The sequence below is a fragment of the Oncorhynchus mykiss genome, chromosome 2, assembly GCF_057628025.1.
Source record: "Oncorhynchus mykiss isolate SJ-2025 chromosome 2, ASM5762802v1, whole genome shotgun sequence".
NCBI classification, from domain to species: Eukaryota; Metazoa; Chordata; class Actinopteri; order Salmoniformes; family Salmonidae; genus Oncorhynchus; species Oncorhynchus mykiss.
The window spans coordinates 51327682-51347131 of record NC_143023.1 but is presented as its reverse complement, the minus strand read 5'-3'; the positions used below and the strand labels follow the sequence as shown (position 1 = coordinate 51347131).

The following is a 19450-nucleotide window of genomic DNA, read 5'->3' as shown; positions in this document are numbered from 1 at the left end:
TTCATTGTTTACCTAGCAAGCTAGCTATATGTCTTAAGCCTAAGTGTACTGTTAGCTAGCTATCTAACGTTAGCTGGCCGTCTCCCTAGCGGACATTATTATTTGTTTCCCAGAGCTGTTTGCTTTTCTAGATAGACTCTAATGTTAGACAGTGTTGGCACTTTGTTCATTTGTTGTTTAACTAGCTAACGTTAGCTGGCTGGCTCGTTAGCTGACGTTGCGTGACGTGTGTACAACACCCGTTGAATATGGCCTGTGTCGGTAAACATCTGCAAAAAAGCGTAATGAAATTGAAACGAGATGGGTAGGACTAAACTTAAGAGGGTGTGAACAATGCTGAATGGGTGTGGACAAAGAGGGGATTTTCACTAGATACCAAAACAGTCAAAGGAGATTTTCTCAAAAGTGAGTTTCAAGTTGGTCAACTTTCAAAGCAGAATTACTTTCCCATTGTTCCTTAAATGCAATGTATAATATACCATTTTGTAGCTCTGAGTCTCTACTTTTATCCAATGTAAAAAACACAATTTCACATTTTGCTACATAAGACCGAATCCAGGTGGTGAATCACATTTGTGGTTCTCACCTCTGCCTTTGACTTCAATTTGTTACTGTTTGTATTGTGTGTGTGGTTCACACCTTCTATGTGAGTCACTGTACAGATACCATTTAGGCATGGTGTTTTTACTTTACAGTAATGTTGTTTTATAAATGTCTTAACAGTATACCTTTATATTATTCACCACAGAGTGGAGGATGCAGAGGATTTGGATGATAACATTTGGGAGCCACCCCTCCCCAGCAAGCACCCCCGCCGGTCAAGGTCTTCAACCTCCACTATGTCAATAACCTTGTCTGATGCTTCTTCATCCACTTTTCATAGACCTCATGGAAAAGAAAAAAGGGGCTTGTGGCACCATTCGTCCTGACATAATCAGTTTCCCCAAAACCAAGGTAAACGACATGACAAAGACAGATGAGAGGGGGACCATACTTTGGATCAGGACTTTTTGTGAAATGGAAGGACACTAGGGAAGTAATCATACTCACCACACAGCATAAGGCATTCAATAACGATCATCTCAAGGAGTCTGAAAATTGGAAGAATGTCCCCGTTTCTGTGAAGGACTACAATCCCAGCATGGGGGGTCTTGACTTATCTGATGCTCTTATAGGCTACTACCAGGTCCTCCATAAGACCAGGAAGTGGTATAAGACTTAAAGTAAATGCTTTCATTCTCAACAAGTAGATGGCCAAAGCAAAAGGTCAAACCCCTCTCTCCCAGTTGGCCTTCCGAGAGCAGCTGGTGTTGTAAATGGCTGAATTGGGGCCCCAAAGCAACCTCACAACCATCACAAGACCCCCCACTCAAGGTGAGCACCACTATCCAACACACCTGCCAAAAGACAAAAGGAAGAACTGCAAGTGTTGCACAAGACACAGTGGGGAAAAAAGGGTGAAATGACAGATCTTCTGTCCGAAATGCCAGATCACTTTTTGTTTCTGACAAAGAGGGAACTACTTCAAAGACTATCACGACATGCACAAGCTACACAAGAACACAAGAATGCCATTTGTAAATAGTTCAGCATTTGTAAATAGTTCCTTTTTAGTGATGGACACTTGTGTAACCAAGTTTGTGTTTGATAAGACATTTTTATATGTTTTTAATTTACTCTACCAGTCAGAAGTTTGGACACACCTAGTCATTCAAGGGTTTTTCTTTATTATTATGATTTTCTACATTGCAGATTTTCTACATTGGAGACATCAAAACTATGAAATAACACATATGGAGTCATGTAGTAACCCAACAAGTTTTAAACAAATCAAAATATATTTCTGATTTTAGAGTATGTGTGAGATGACGAATGCTGTGGTATCACTGCAGAATGCAGTAAATAAATCACTGACAGTGTCACCAGCAAAGCACCATCACACCTCCTCCTCCTCCATGCTTCACGGTGGGAACCACACATGCAGAGATCATCCGTTCACCTACTCTGTGTCTCACACAGACACAGGGTTGGAACCAAAAATGGCAAATTTGGACTCAGACCAAAGGACAGATTTCCACCAGTCTAATGTCCATTGCTCATGTTTCCCTGCCCAAGCAAATCTCTTCTTCTTATTGGTGTCCTTTAGTAATGGTTTATTTGCAGCAATTTGACCATGAAGACCTGATTCACGCCTCTGAACAGTTGATGTTGAGATGTGTCTATTTGAAATCTGTGAAGCATTTATTTGGGATGGTAACTCTAACTTTTCCTCTACAGCAGAGGTAAATCTAGGTCTTCCTTTCCTGTGGCGGTCCTCCTGAGAGCCAGTTTTATCATAGCGATTGATGTTTTCTTCGACTGCACTTGAAGAAACTTTCAAAGTTCTTGACTGATCTTCATGTCTTAAAGTAATGATAGACTGTCATTTCTCTTTGTTTATTTGAGCTGTTCTTGCCATAATATGGACTTGGTCTTTTACCAAATTGGGCTATCATCTGTATACCATCCCTACCATGTCACAACCCAACTGATTGGCTCAAACGCATTAAGAAGGAAAGAAATTCCACAAATGTAACTTTTAACAAGGTGCACCTGTTAATTGAATTGCATTCCTGGTTACCTCATGAAGCTGGTGGAGAGTGCCAAGAGTATGCAAAGCTGTGATAAAGGCAAAGGGTTGCTATATATAGAAAATATATTTTGATTTGTTGAACACTTTTTTGGTTACTACATGATTCCATATGTGTTATTTCATAGTTTTGATGTCTTCACTATTTTATAATGTAGAAAATAGTAAAAATAAAGACAAACCCTGGAATGAGTAGGTGTGACCAAACCTTTGACTGGTACTGTACTGTATATCTGTTACTTTTATATTGTTTTTGTAAACAGTTATTTTGTATGTGGGACCAATACATTGGATATGCCTAGGCTAAACAGGCACTTTGGAGAGGTTGAAAAAACACCTGTATGTCCCCAGACACCACCACAATGTCAGAGATAGGTTGGTGTTGTAGATATTCAGTTTTTATAGTGAACACTAACTTTTAGGCACATTTAACAACTACCGTAACAATTACCACATTCGGACACTTGAATGTACACTGGATACCCCATAACACCATTACAATGTTTCTGTGAGGTTGATATGGTAGAAATTGTGTTTTTCTACATAAAGAAATTGCATTTAGGAATTGCAAATATGTACACTACCGTTCAAAAGTTTGGGGTCACTTAGAAAGGTCCTTGTTTTTAATAAATAAAAATAATTTTTTGTTCATTTAAAATAACTTCAATACAGTGTAGACATTGTTAATGTTGTAAATGTCTATTGTAGCAGGAAACGGTGCCACGACTTCCGCCGAAGTTGGTCCCTCTTCTTGTTCGTTCGGCGGTCGATGTCACCGACCTTCTAGCCATCGCTGATCCACTTTTCATTTTCCATTGGTTTTGTCTTCCATCACACCTGGTTCCAGTTCCATCAGTTACATGTTGAGTTGTCCTTGTCCGTAATTGTTTGTTGTAGTGCTTGTTCACGGTATGCTGGTATTTACCGGGTTTTGTTTGACCCATTTATTGTATTATTCTGTTGACGGTGGTTTATGGTTATTAAACACAACCGTTGTAAATCAGTTTCCGCTCTCCTGCTCCTGATTTCTCTGCCGCCAGTAGCATCGCATTACAAACAGCTGATTTTGAATGGAATATCTACATAGGTGTACAGAGGCCCATTATCAGCAACCATCACTCCTGTGTTTCAATGGCACATTGTGTTAGCCTTTTAAAATGATACACTTGGATTAGCCATTTGATCATTAGAAAACCCTTTTGCAATTTTGTTAGCACAGCTGAAAACTGTTGTTCTGGTTAAAGAATGAATAAAACTGGCCTTTAGACTAGTTGAGTATCTGGAGCATCAGCATTTGTGGGTTCGATTACAGGCTCAAAATGGCCAGAAACAAATAAATGTCTTCTCAAATGTGTCAGTCTATTCTTGTTCTGAGAAATGAAGCCCATTCCATGCGAGAAATCGCCAAGAAACTGAAGATCTCGTACAACGCTGTGTGCTACTCCCTTCACAGAACAGCGCAAACTGGCTCTAACCAGAATAGAAAAAGGAGTGGGAGGCCCCGGTGCACAACTGAGCAAGAGGACAAGCACATTCGTGTCTACTCTGAGAAACAGACATCTCACAAGTCCTCAACTGGCATCGTCATTAAATAGTACCCGCAAAACACAAATCTCAATGTCTAAAGTGAAGAGGCGACTCTGGGATGCTGGCCTTCTAGTCAGTTCCTCTGTCCAGTGTCTGTGTTCTTTTGCCAAGCTTAATCTTTTATTTTTATTGGCCAGTCTGTGATTTGGCTTTTTCTTTGCAAATCTGCTGAGTCGCCTCTTCACTGTTGACATTGAGACAGGTGTTTTAATGGATTTTTTTTGTTGCTTTTCTTTCAAAAACAAGGACATTTCTAAGTGACCCCAAAATTTTGAACAGTAGTGTAAATTTCTCCCATGGGCAAAGAAATTCGAAAGGGGTGATGATATTAATTAACAGTAATTTCGATCCAAATGTGCAAATTGTCCAAACAGATCATCAAGTTAGATTAATTATTTGAAATATGTTATTGGACCATAAACAGATTTGGCTTATTAACCTATACGGTCCAAGCTTCTTTGAAAATATATATAAGAATTGATCAACTCTACAAGCAACACTAGACTGTTATTATGGTGGGAGATAATAATAATAATACGGATTTAAACACCTCTATGGACCATAAAGGAAATAACACTACAAACTTTCACCCTCAGGCACTTAAGGAAATCATGAAAGTCATGAATATATTGGAATTAGTGGATATAAGGAGGCTTAAATACCCCGACCTAGTGAGATATACATGGCAGGGGAGGGGACAGAATGAGGTCGGATCATTACATAATTGACATACAGTTGAAGTCGGAATTCTACATACACTTAGGTTGGAGTCATTAAAACTAGTTTTTCAACTTCTCCACAAATTAGGGGGGGGGGGGGGGGCGGTATTTTCATGTCCGGATGAAAAGCGTGCCCAAAATAAACTGCCCAGAAGCTAGGATATGCATTTAGTTATATATAGGTAGGTTTAGATAGAAAACACTCACGTTTCTAAAACTGTTAAAATCATGTCTGTGAGTGTAACATAATTTATTTGGCAAACCATCCAGGGGAAAAAAAAATTGAGATGACTCTGTTTTCAAATATTTTCTATTGGATACTAGATTTATGAGGCACCTGGTTGCAGTTCCTATGGCTTCCACTAGATGTCAACAGTCTTTAGAAATTGGTTGATGTTTTTCCTTTGAGAAATGAAGAAGTAGCCCTTTCCTTTCTGGGTGTCGAACCAAGTGGACTGTCTTAAATTTGATCGATTATTCACGTTTTAAGATATCTAAGATTGGATTAGGAAAGTTGTTTGAAATGTTTGGACCAAGTTTACAGGTAACTTAATAGATCATCTGTAGTCATGTTGGGCGAGTTGGAACCGGTGTTTTTCTGGTGTTTTTCTGGATAAAACGTGCCAAATAAATTGACATTTCGGGGATATAATGAAGGAATTAATCGAACAAAAGGACCATTTGTGATGTTTATGGAACATATTGGAGTGCCAACATAAGAAGATATTCAAAGGTAAGGCATGAATTATATTGTTATTTCTGAGTTTTGATAATCGCATGGTTTGCTTTAGCCGTAAAGCCTTTTAAAAATCTGACACAGTGGCTGGATTAACAAGAAGTTAAGCTTCATTTTGGTGTATTGCACTTGTGATTTAATGAAATTTTATAAATATTTCTAATAATTTCATTTGAATTTGGCGCTGTGCCATTTCACCGGATGTTGTCAAATCGATCCCGCTAACGGGATTTGATCCATAAGAAGTTAACTTCTTATGGCTGGGGGCAGTATTGAGTAGCTTGGATGAATAAGTTGCCCAGAGTAAACGGCCTGCTCCTCAGTCCCAGTTGCTAATATATGCATATTATTCGCATTTGGATAGAAAACACTCTGAAGTTTCTAAAACTGTTTGAATAATGTCTGTGAGTATAACAGAACTCATATGGCAGGCAACAACCTGAGAAAAAATCCAAACAGGAAGTGGGAAATCTGAGGTTGGTCGATTTTCAACTCAGCCCCTATCAAATACACAGTGGGATATGGGTCAAGTTGCACTTCCTAAGGCTTCCACAAGATGTCAACCGTCTTTAGAAACTGGTTTGAGGCTTCTACTGTTAAGTGAGGCCGAATGAGTGCTGAATGAGTCAGGTGTCTGGCAGAGAGCCACGCGCTGGTCATGCGCATTTCACATGAGAGCGTGAGTTTGGATTTGTTTACCAAACGCGCAAACAGTAGGTGATTGGACATAAATTGTGAACTTTATCAAACAAATCAAACATTTATTGTGGAACTGGGATTCCTGGGAGTGCATTCTGATAAAGATCATCAAAGATAAGTGAATATTTATAATGCCATTTCTGACTAATTTGAGCATCACCAATTGTACATTTGACTTTCTCTTAAATTACGATAGATAAATGTCTGGTTATTTTTTTCCTGATTTGATGTGAAGCGGTCAAATTAGCGCTCTATTTTCATTTTTGACCTTTAATCCCAGAAAAATGGCCTTTAATCCCCCCAAAAAAGCGTTGAAGCCTTGACACCATCTTGTTCGGGGCTAACTGCCCATTATGCCAAACCTATTCTCACTGGCCATGTTGTGATTGGTGATGTTTTGTACATTTGCAATATGATTCCATTCGCCCTCTGGTGGTATTTACCGGGACAGCGGAAAAATGACAAAAATTTGAACATTTTATAAAACGGAAATCGAATGTCCGAGAGACTTCGTTCGATGACTTCCTGGAAGATCTGTCCCCGGTGCATGACACGCCGCCGTCGGCGAATTTTAGAAACATTCGCTGACGTCTAGTAAGGGACCATACATTTGCAATATGGAGTTTCTCATCAACCATACAGCAAATGACAAAAGGTTACCCTTCATGAATGTCAGACTAGAAAGCTCAACGAACAGAGTTCGCTCAACTTTTATAGAAAAGTCCAACCTCTTTGTCTATGTGGCAGTTAGCAGATGTGTGCAAACGGGAGAGGAATAAAAGTGTATAAAAGGTGTTTAGCTTGAATAGCTGACGTTGCCACCGTTGTCTGTTCCTTCCTGCATGTTTCCAGAAGAGTACCTACAGATTGTACAAACGGGATGTCACATACTGCAGTCGCACCCGGCTCTTGTCTGTACGCCACGACTTATAGCTAAGTCACACAAGACAACAAGCGGGGGCCTCCAAAGTGGCGAGGTGGTCTAAGGCAGAAAATAGTAAAAATAAAGAAAAACTCTGGAATGAGTAGGTGTGTCCAAACTTTTGACTGGTACTGTTTGGTCTTTTCAATGTTTGATACTAAACATTTTACTACTTTATTTATGAGAATATTTAGCTGTGTTAATCATTTCGACCCCTACCTTTTTAAAAAACAATGTATTACTTGTTAAAGGGATACACCAGGATTATCTACTTCCCCAGAGTCAGATGAACTTGGGCGGTTTGATGGAAGTTGCTAAATAGCGCTAGCGCAATTGATAACTAGCGTTGACTGGAAGTCTATGGGTATTTGCTAGCATGCTAGCAAGTAGATGGACAAGGTAAGATAGCAATCCATGCTTTGATTTTGTTTAGCATTTTTAGCACTAAACCAATGCAAGTGGAAATCCACAATATAAGCATTTCCATGTTCCGTTTCCTAATCATCCCAAAGTATAAAAAAATTATTGTATAGCTCAATAAAGTTACTTTAAGATGATTTGGAAATGAAATGCAAAAAATGCTAATATCAGGGATATTCACTTCCAATGGTTTTGTGCTATACATGCTAAAAAGTTGGAGACAGTGACCAGGTAAACAAAACCCAAGCATAGATTGCGGTCTTATCTCGCTCATAGACTGTTTACAAGGTAAGGAAACCAATATGTAATTTTGTAATTTGTGCAAACTCTACCTTTAACACTAGAACCACCATAGGCCAAATACCACTGATGTTTGATTTTGTAAATTTCAACAAATCTTCCCCCAAAGATTGCTGTGTCCTGCGACTTCCCTGATTTTCCTGAATGTTTGTATTTTACACTGCTCATTTGTCAGAATTTTCAAATCACAAACAGAAAGTATTTAGAGCCTTGTTACGCAGGTTTTTTTCATACCTATTGCCGACTTAACATGCCAAGACAGCGTTCCGTTGGTACCCAGCCAGGCTGTAATGGTTCTCTCTCTCCTCACTGAATGATTGGCAAATTTAATGATTTGGGATAATTGTGCAACTTACTTCACAATTGAATTTAAATTACGCTTAACTGAATGATAAGAAGGGTGAAGAGGTTGATTAATAATTTAGAAAGACAATAGTGTAATTATGAGTTTGTTATGCAGCAAAAAAATAAATCACTGCACACCTTGCGGGTTTGTACCATTCTCTTTTCTTTATTTAACCTTTATTTAACCAGGAAAGCCCACTGAGACAGAGTCTCTTTTTCAAGGGAGACCTGGCCAAGAAGGCAGCAACAATCAATACATTACGTTATTAAAACATACAACAATACAATACAACATGATCCAGCCTACAACAAGCATTTACACTCCTCTGTAACAGTGTCCCATCAATATTTTAAATTCATTCAGTGGCACTAACATATCTCGATGAAGCATGGATTGTAGACTATTCTATGTGTCTGGTGCACAAGAAGAGGAGGCAGTCTTGTCTAATACTGTGAATGTCCTGGGGACTTTGAGTAGCAACCACCTAGCAGACTGGGTATGGTAAATGCTGGTGGTGAAGGAGAGCAGACTACAGAGGTAAAGAGGGAGTTTACCAAAAAGGGCTTTATAGATGAACACATACAAATGCATCTTTCTACGCATATAAAGTGAGGTCCAATGTACCATTTGGTACAAGGTGTAATGGTGGGTGAGTGACTTGAGTGATATGATTGATGAGTGATAAACAGAGTCCAGTCTCTGTAAGACAGAGGAGGCTGCATGCATATACAACAAATCACCATAATCAATGACAGAGTGAAAAAGTGGCCTGAACAAGCTTCTTTCTAGCCATAAGCGGGAAGCAAGCCTTATTACGAAAATAAAAACTAAATTTCAATTTAAGCTTTGTCACAAGATTATCCACATGAACTTTAAAGGATAACTTGTCATCCAACCAAATACCTAGATATTTATAGGAGGACACTTTTTCAATGGATAAGCCACCAGATATGACAATGCTAACCTTCTTTGAGTTCTAACTGTTAAAGGTCATGAATTTAGTTTTTTGTACATTCAAGACCAGTTTGAGACCATAAAGGGAGGCCTGCAGTGACTGAAAAGCAGTCTGGAGCTTTTCAAAAGCCTGAACCAGAGAAGGAGCACATGTATATATGACTGTATCATCTGCATATAGATGTAATTTTGCTGGTTGCATCCCATTTCCCAAATCATTAATACAAATTTAGAACAACACTGGGGCTAAAATGGAACCCTGGGGCACGCCTATATTAATCTCAAGAAAGCTACATTTGTGATTGTCAGTATATACACATTGTGTTCTGTCAGAAAAATAATTCCTTAACCAATTTACTGCCCCTTCACTAAGACCAATGTTTCTGAGTCTAGCTAGCAACAATTTATGGTCAACTGAATCAAATAATAAATCCACAAACAAAGCAGCACAATGTTGCTTTTTATCAAGTGCATTAATGATGTAATTTTCCACTGCTATAGCTGCAGTTGTGGTGCTGTGCCCCGATTTATAAAGCCAGACTGAACCCCAGTCAGTATGTTCTTTTTGTAAACTGTGAGTTCACTATGGATTCATAGACTTTGGCCAGGATAGGGAGTTTGGTGATAGGATGATAGTTATTAACATTTGAGGGATCTTCACCCTTTAGCAGCACTTTTATGTTTTACTTTGTAAAAATAAGATGTTATGTGACTGTTTTATTTACTATAACTCTATTACTAATCAAACATATTGTAAGGCAAACCAGCGCCTGTTTTTAATCAGGAAATGGAAGCGGTTTGGGGTCAGCCAGGATGTTCTGGAGATGGTGTACAGCAGCTTGGTGGAGAGTATCCTCAAATTGAATATTGGTTAGTGTTTATTGTCTTATTTCACTGTAGAGCCTCTAACCCTGCTCAATATACCTTATCCAACCCTTCAGTTCCACCACCCACACATTCGATGACATCACCAGGTTTCAATGATGTTTCTAGAGACAATATCTCTCTCATCATCACTCATTGCTTAGGTTTACCTCCACTCTATTCACATCCTACCATACCTTTGTCTGTACATTATTCCTTGAATCTATTTAATCGCCCCCAGAAACATGCTCCTTTTACTCTCTGTTCCGGACGTCCTAGACGACCAGCCCTTATAGCTTTTAGCCGTACCCTTATCCTACTCCTCCTCTGTTCCTCAGGCGATGTAGAGGTGAATCCAGGCCCTGGAGTGCCTAGCTCAACTCCTATTCCTCAGGCACTCTCTTTTGATGACTTATGTAACCGTACAAGCCTTGGTTTTATGCATGTTAACATTAGAAGCCTCCTCCCTAAGTTTGTTTTATTCACTGCTTTAGCACACTCTGCCAACCTGGATGTCCTAGCCATGTCTGAATCCTGGCTTAGGAAGACCACCAAAAACCCTGAAATCTCTATCCCTAACTTCAAGATTTTCAGACAAGATAGAACGGCCTAAGGGGGCAGTGTTGCAATCTATTGCAGAGATAGCCTGCAGAGTTCTGTCCTACTATCCAGGTCTGTACCCAAACAATTTGAACTTCTACTTTTAAAAATCCACTTTTCTAGAAACAAGTCTCTCACCGTTGCCGCTTGCTATAGACCTCCCTCTGCCCCCAGCTGTGCTCTGGACACCATATGTGAACTGATTGCCCCCCATCTATCTTCAGAGCTCGTGCTGCTAGGTGACCTAAACGGGGACATACTTAACACCCCGGCCATCCTACAATCGAAGCTTGATGCCCTCAATCTCACACAAATTATCAATGAACCTACCAGGTACAACCCCAAAGCTGTAAACATGGGCACCCTCACGGGCACCCTCAACTTGCCCTCTAAATACAAATCTGCTGTTTTCAACCAAGATCTCAGCGATCACTGCCTCATTGCCAGCATCCGTAATGGATCCGCGGTCAAACGACCTCTCCTCATCACTGTCAAACGCTCCCTGAAACACTTCAGCAAGCAGGCCTTTCTAATCAGCCTGGCCCGGGTATCCTGGATATTGACCTCATCCCATCAGTAGAGGACACCTGGTTAAAAAAGCATACCCCACTCAAGAGATTTAGAACCAGGAACAGATATTGCCCTTGGATCTCTCCAGACCTGACTGCCCTTGACCAGCAAAAAACATCATGTGGCGTTCTGCATTAGCATCAAACAGCCCCCGTGATATGGCATTTTTCAGTCAGGAACCAATATACAGAGGCAGTTAGGAAAGCCAAGGCTAGCTTTTTCAAGCAGAAATTTGCTTCCTGAAACACAAATACAAAGAATTTCTGGGACACTGTAAAGTCCATGGAGAATAAGAGCACCTCCTCCCAACTTCCCACTGTACTGAGGCTAGGAAACACTGTCACCACCGATAAATCCACTATAATTGATAATTTCAACAAGCATTTTTCTACGGCTGGCCATGCTTTCCACCTGGCTACCCCTACTCCGGTCAACAGCCCTGCACCCCCCACAGCAACTCGCCCAAGCCTCCCCATTCTCCTACTCCCAAATCCAGATAGCTGATGATCTGAAAGAGCTGCAAAATCTGGACCACTACAAATCAGCCGGGCTAGACAATCTGGAACCTTCCCTTCTAAAATGATCTGCCAAAATTGTTGCAACCCCTTTTACCAGCCTGTTCAACCTCTCTTTCGTGTCGTCTGACGTTCCCAAAGATTGGGAGGAGCTGCGGTCATCCCCCTCTTCAAAGGGGGTGGCACTCTTGACCCAAACTGCTACAGACCTATATCTATCCTACCCTGCCTTTCTAAGGTCTTCGAAAGCCAAGTTAACAAACAGATTACTGACCATTTTGAATCCCACCGTACCTTCTCCGCTATGTAATCTGGTTTCAGAGTTGGTCATGGGTGCACCCCAGCCACGCTCAAGGTCCTAAACAATTTCATAACCGCCATTGATAAGAAACAATACTGTGCAGCCGTTTTCATCTACCTGGCTAAGGCTTTCGACTCTGTCAATCACCACATTCTTATCGGCAGACTCAACAGCCTTGGTTTCTCAAATGATTGCCTCGCCTGGTTCACCACCTACTTCTCCGATAGAGTTCAGTGTTCAGACGACACCAGTGTTCATATGGGAGGGCCTGTTGTCCGGGCCTCTGGCAGTCTCTATGAGGGTGCCACAGGATTCAATTCTTGGGCCGACTCTTTTCTCTGTTTACAACAATGATGTCGCTCTTGCTGCTGGTGAGTCTCTGATCCACCTCTACACAGATGACACCATTCTGTATACTTCTGGCTCTTCTTTGGACACTGTGTTAACTACCCTCCAGACCAACTTCAATGCCATACAACTCTCCGTCCGTGGCCTCCAACTGCTCTTAAATACAATTAAAACTACATGCATGCACTTCAACCGATCGCTGCCCGCACCTGCCCCCCCCCCCCCCCCCCCGTCCAGCATCACTACTCTGGACTGTTCTGACTTAGAATATCTGAACAACTACAAATACCTAGGTGTCTGGTTAGACTGTAAACTCTCCGTCCAGACTCACATCAAACATCTCCAATTCAAAATGAAATCTAGAATTGGCTTCCTATTTCGCAACAAAGCATCCTTTACTCATGCTGCCAAAAGGTACCCTCGTAACACTGACCATCCTACCGATCCTCGACTTCAGCGATGTAATTTACAAAATAGCCTCCAACACTCTACTCAACAAATTGGATGCAGTCCATCACAGCGCCATCCATTTTGTCACCAAAGCCCCATGTACTACCCACCACTTCGACCTGTCCTCGACACTGGCTTCAGGTCATCTACTAGACCCTGCTAGGTAAAGCCCCGTCTTATCTCAGCTCACTGGTCACCATAGTAGTACACGCTCCAGCAGGTATATCTCACTGATCACTCCCAAAGCCAACTCCTCCTTTGGCCACCTCTCCTTCCAGTTCTCTGCTGCCAATGACTGGAACGAACTACAAAAATCACTGAAACTGGAGACTCATATCTCCCTCACTAACTTTAAGCACAAACTGTCAGAGCAGCTCACAGATCACTGCACCTGTACATAGCCCATAGCCTATCTTGCTCCTTTGCACCCTAGTATTTCTACTTTGCACATTAATCTTCTACACATCTACCATTCCAGTGTTTAATTGCTATATTGTATTTACTTCGCCACCATGGCCTATTTGTTGCCTTACCTCCCCTATCTCACCTCATTTGCACACATTGTATATAGACTTGTTTTTCTACTGTATTATTGACTGTATGTTTGTTTACTCCATGTGTAACTCTGTGTTTTTGTATGTGTCGAACTGCTTTGCTTTATCTTGGCCAGGTCGCAGTTGTAAATGAGAACTTGTTCTCAACTTGCCTACCTGGTTAAATAAAGGTGAAATAAATGTTTCAAATAAAAATTGACAGTCTGGTACGGTAATCTGAGCGTGAGGAGCAAAAGCAAACTAACAAGCAGAGAAAACACAGCCAGCACAGTAATTGGTCGACCACAGGCTCAGTTGAGCGGTCTGTTCCAGAAGGCAACCAAAAAGAAGGCACCGTCTGTCATTGGCGACCTTTCCGGCTCTCTACACCCTCAGTTCGAGAGGCTTCCCTCTGGCTGCACTTCAGAATACCTATGGCCAAGAAGAATGTGTTCAAGCATTAATTCGTTCCTTGTGCTGTTGGACTACTAAATGCAATGTAAATTGTATCGGTATGTGTACTTATCTATCCAGTGCAGTTGGGACAGTGGTCAGTTGTGAGTAAATGTATGAATGTCTTCTATATTTTTAGTATATGCAATATGATGGACTGACTGGTTTAAATGTGTATGATGTGAGAACATATGCATATACAATCCTTTGAAAGTAATGTGATGCCAAAGCAAAATGTCCATTCTGGATGGACACTAAAGTTTTCTTCTATTCTAATTTACAGATGCAGAGAGAGGAGCATCACTTTATCAAATCCTCCTTCAGAGTTACATCCATTTAAAACATTTTTATTTCTATATAGTAAAAAAAAGAGCATATTCTGCGGTTTTCATGACACTAACCTTTGTCAAATAACTCAAAATTCAAGAGGTGCAGCTCTATATCCATGCTGTCCTTGCATAAACGCATGAACACTCACGAGGCTGCATTGCTCTGGCTACTAAGCAAAAACTAGTAACATAATAAATATACAATTTAAATATGCTATTCTGTCATCAACGGATGAATGGGCGATAGAAACCAGATAGAAACTGATAATGGTGCATGTGACTTCTATGAACTGAATAATGAGCAGGGTGAAGAAGGTGATTGAATTTGATTTATCTGAATGATGAGGGTAAAGAGGATGATTGAATTTAGAACAATAGTGTAATGATGATGAATTGTGGGCAGTCTAATTATTTTATTGTGAAAGGCTGGAAATTTGTGTATGCGTACGTACATTACATAACCAAAAGTATGTGGACGCCTGCTCGTCAAATATGTCAATCCAAAATCAAAGGCATTAATATGGAGTTGGTCCCTCCTTTGCTACTATAACAGCCTCCACTCTTCTTGGAAGGCATTCCACTAGATGTTGGAACATTGCTGCAGAGATTTGCTTCCGTTCAGCCACAAGAGCATTAGTGAGGTCGGGCACTGATGTTGGGCGATTATGCCTGGCTCGCAGTTGGCTTTCCAATTCATTCCAACGGTGTTTGATGGGGTTGAGGTTAGGGTTCTGTGCAGGCCAGTGAAGTTGGAAGCACAGAATCATCTAGAATTTCATTGTATGTTGTAGCATTAAGATTTCCCTTTACTGGAACTAAGGGGCCTAGCCCGAACCATGAAAAAAAGCCCCAGACCATTATTACCCCTCCACCAAACTTTACAGTTGGCACAATGCATTCAGGCAGGTAGTATTCTTCTGGCATCCACCAAACCCAGATTTGTCAGTTGGAGATGGTGCCAGATGATTCATTCATCCAGAGAACAGCACTTGGTGGTCCATTTCTGTGAGCTTGTGTGGTCTATCACTTTGCGGCTGAGCCATTGTTGCTCCTAGACGTTTCCACTTTCCACTTGCCTAGTTAAAAAAATATTAAATTAAGTAAAATACAATAACAGCAATTACAGTTGACCGGGGCAGCTCTAGCAGGGCAGAAAAGTGTTTTTGTCCGGGGTTACAACAAAATGTGTGCTGTACTCTAAAACGGAGTTTGTGTCACGACTCCCGCCGAAGTCGGCTCCTTTCCTTGTTCAGGCGGCGCTCGGCGGTCGACGTCACCGGTCTTCTAGCAGTCGCCGCTCTACCTTTCATTTTCCATTTGTTTTGTCTTGTTTTCTGCACACCTGGTTTACATCCCCTCATCACTCTATGTGTATATTATCCTCTGTTCCCCCCCATGTCTGTGTGTGTAATTGTTCGTTACGTTTATTGTGTGACGCGGCAGGCTGGGTTTTTCCGGGTATTGTTTTGAACCTGTGTTATTGTATTGTTGTTCATTATTTGCGCTCTATTCGCTTTTGCCTTTGGCTGGAGTGTTGTGACGCTGTTGCGTCCAACTGATGTGCTTCTGCCAATTAAAGTGTGCCTGTTCACTCATCTCTGCTCTCCTGCACCTGACTCCAGTTGACCAGTTGCACTCCCAGACTGACGGTTTGGAACATCTGTGCTTCACCACGGGTAAATTAATAAAGTTTGGGTTTTGATTTGAAGATGTCAATTTGCCCACTAACATGGGGTGAACAGCTGCAGTGATTGCTCTCTATTCAATAGCATAGACTATGAGACAGATCTGCCCAGCTGCTCAGACTTTGTTTACACTTTGTTTTTAACTTGAGAAATACTGCACCAAACATCTTAGTTAGATGTAGAATTGCGCAACTAAATCATCCTTAGCAGAAATGTAAAACATTTATTACAGATTTCTTTAGTTATCTTAGATTTATTCTGGGGATTTTGAGGAAGTGAAATAGGCTTCCGCAGTGTGTCATGGGGGACAAACATCCTTAACCAAGTGCAGAATCGGTCAGGAAACGCACTTCCAAGACTGAAATCTAATTTTTCTAAGGAGCAACAGAAAAACACACATGCCAATCAGCATGTTCAGTGGCTCTTTAAGTAGATTGCTAACTTGGTCCCAGATATGTTTAAGCTCTTGCCAACTCTATTGATGTTATTGTCAAGCCATACATGTTTGGCATGACAATGAGTGACAAGGATGATGGCACAAACAGACTGGCACTCAGGGTAGAGGATTGTAAGTGCAGCACAAATGAACCACTATTCAAACCTTATGAACTACTATTGAAAGCTTATGAACCACTATTAAATCTTATGAAACACTATTCAAATATTCTTCTGGAACAGGGTGACCAGACTTTTGCTGTTGCTTTGTGTGTCTGTGTTAATTTTGTTGTTGACAATGTGAGGCAGGAGCACACGCTCGGTCCTGGGCTCCATCTCGTAGTAAGGGCACACCTTCAGGTGGTCTGACATGGAGGGTACATTGTTGTCAAAACACCATGCTTCTACTGGAGAGAACAGAGTACTGAACTGCCACACCTGGGCGGAGAAGAGGAGTGGAGGGAGAGTACAGGGGAGGGGAGGAGAAGATGAGAGGAGGAAGGAATAGAGAGAAGAAAGAGGAGAACAAAGAGGAAAAAGCAAAAAAGAGGAGAGCAGAGAGGAGGAAGGAGAAGAGAGGAGAGGAAATCAACAAAGTAAAAGCAAAACTAATTTAGGAACTTCTATCTCGGCTAACTCACCACCTTCTTGGCCTTCCACTTGGCCATGCCAGTCTTATAGGTCTTCTTCTCCCAGAGGAGGGAGACCATCCCCCTGTCGTGCAGCAGAGAGGAACACACCTCCCTCATGAGGTGGGAAACCAGGGCCAGTTGGGACAGGGAAAGGCTGTCCAGGAAGCTGGCCATGTGGTACAGCACCTCGTAGGGCAGAGTGCTCAGAGAGTCCTGGTCCCCTCCACCTCCACCCCTCGACCTTCGCCTCCTGAGGTTTGAGACTGGTTCTGGAGCAGCCTGGGACTTGGAGTATTGGGGTTCCTCATTTAGAGAGGCAGGGACCGTGGGTCTCAGGCTGAAGCTACTAAGCTCTTTGCTGGAGGTACAGGTTAGATAAAGTTATTGTCAGGGTCAAGGTAATGGTAAGGGCTGTCTGTAGGTTTCTATGAGGGAGCTTTCTTACTTGTAGGTGACGGTGGCAGTGTGTGTGGAGGGCTGGAACCTTGTCTGGCTGTAAGTGCAGCCCAGGTAGGCTAGGGGACACCTCTGCTCAAACCAACCACTAGCACACATCTGTATGTCGGTGTGCACGTTCCTGAATAATAATGATGAGGAACATTAATTTTATTTGTTTAGAAAACATACTAAAGGATATCAAGCCATATCATATACTACACGACAGCGGGTCAGGTACGTGAAGTGTTTGGGCTACCTGAAGTGTTAGGAGTACCTGAAGTGTTTGGGGAACTCTCTGCGTTGGAAGGTGTGTCCACAGAGAAAGGTGAAGGCGGAGCTAGACTTGTTGTGTCGGGCTGTCACACCCTTCGCCTGCAGCTGGAGGTGGAGCTGGAGGGGGCGGTCCTCCGTCAGACTGGCCAATGAAGTGTCACAACCGAACGGAGCTGACAGGAAAGCGTAGGTCTGCGTCCCTGTGTCGCTCAGGAGGGCGTCGCTGGACTGTGACTCAGCGATCAGGTGACCCCTCTGCTCCTTCTCCAGAGAACACAGCAGACTGGCCTGGAGGATACATGCAGGAAGGGTTTGGGAGTGATTTGCACATCCTAACTTTTTACACTGTTGCTGGACAAGATTAAACGATCACACCAGTAGAAATCCACTTTTTCGAGCTGAACGACATTGTCCAGAGCTTACCCATGATGAAAGTCAATAAATCATTGTTTTAGTCAAAGTATGATACATTTGTGCTTGAAGTGACAGAACCGAACTGTCTGCTTCGTGCATATTTGTGCCAATGACGTGTATTTTCCTATGAAATGATGTGTAACATTTTCTTTGCTTAAGTTTGGTTTCAATGCTTGTTTTAATTTGAATGGTACTACCCACTAGCATTGAATTGTTTATTAATCAGAAACACCTGCAAAGTTTGTGAGTCACATCTGAGCTGAGCAATATAATAGATCATCTTTGGCTACTGCAAAGATGGGGGATAAATTAAGATAATTTACCATTTTGGAAAAATGGTCAGTTATGTAATTTTGACTGCTCATTAATTTATTTTATTACTATGCTATTTTTTAAGTCATGCCCTCCTCCATCCTTGGCTTTTCCTACATAAGTACGTATATATCATGCTGTTGATATGATCTTAATATCACAAACAGAACTGGAGTTATAGCCAGCTTTAGTAGGGAATGTTGTATTTGAATGGTTTTCCCCGTTGCCCCTCTTCCCGACAGTAGGGCCTGCTGCACTCATTCTCCCAACATTGGAATGTTCAGTGCCCAGTTGATAATCACCCCGATAATTGCTTCTAAACTTAACCTAAACTATACCGAAACTAATTTCACACATATAACAACATATTTGATACTTTACTTAATGTATGATGGGGAGAAAGGGGGGAATGGGTGAGTTGATGAGCAAGGGGAAGCAGATTATGGATATTTATGTCATCACCAAATGTGAATGTACCCTATATCAGTCCCTATATCAGTCCACCAAACCCACTAAGTTTTATCAGTGTATTCTGGCCTACTTGGAGTACACAGTGAGTGATTTAATGAATTTACAAGAAAACCAAGATGAATGGATGCACATGCCGCGTTATCGCTGCCACAATCAAAGGTATGTCAATATTACATAACACCTATTGCCATACATAAACTTATACAATGCTTGAAGTGACAGAACACATGTTTTTCCTATGGGAAAAATAATCCTAATGTTTTCTACTCTACTGTGTTCCATAGGTTGGTGTGGATGTTTTGGAGAGACTTCATCATGAGTCTGGCATATGGGCTACGTTTGAGACCTATGAGGGCCAAGGCAGCAGCACAGATTCCATGGGAGCCTTTGCGTGAGATACAATTGCTCACAGCTCCCGGGGAGGAGTCGGTGCCAGGTGGCCAGATGCACAAAGACAGATCCCAAGACACTTGTGTAACCTGCAAGTGATGTGTTTGCGGGAAGTGTGTCAAGCA

The 19450-nt window shown here is 41.6% G+C and overlaps 1 protein-coding gene across 1 annotated transcript in view; it reads right to left on the bottom strand.

The window, feature by feature from the left end:
- Window positions 1–8498: 8498 nt before the first annotated feature.
- Window positions 8499–19450, bottom strand: part of LOC110491302 (F-box only protein 40) — a 49207-nt gene continuing 38255 nt past the window's right edge. The window contains exons 4-7 of the mRNA XM_021564659.3: window positions 17740–18026; window positions 17473–17604; window positions 17037–17385; window positions 8499–16833 (exon numbers count right to left, since the gene is read on the bottom strand). Of these exons, the coding sequence (XP_021420334.2) occupies window positions 16618–16833; window positions 17037–17385; window positions 17473–17604; window positions 17740–18026 (984 nt within the window). The 3' untranslated portion in view covers window positions 8499–16617. The remainder of the gene's footprint in view (window positions 16834–17036; window positions 17386–17472; window positions 17605–17739; window positions 18027–19450) is intronic.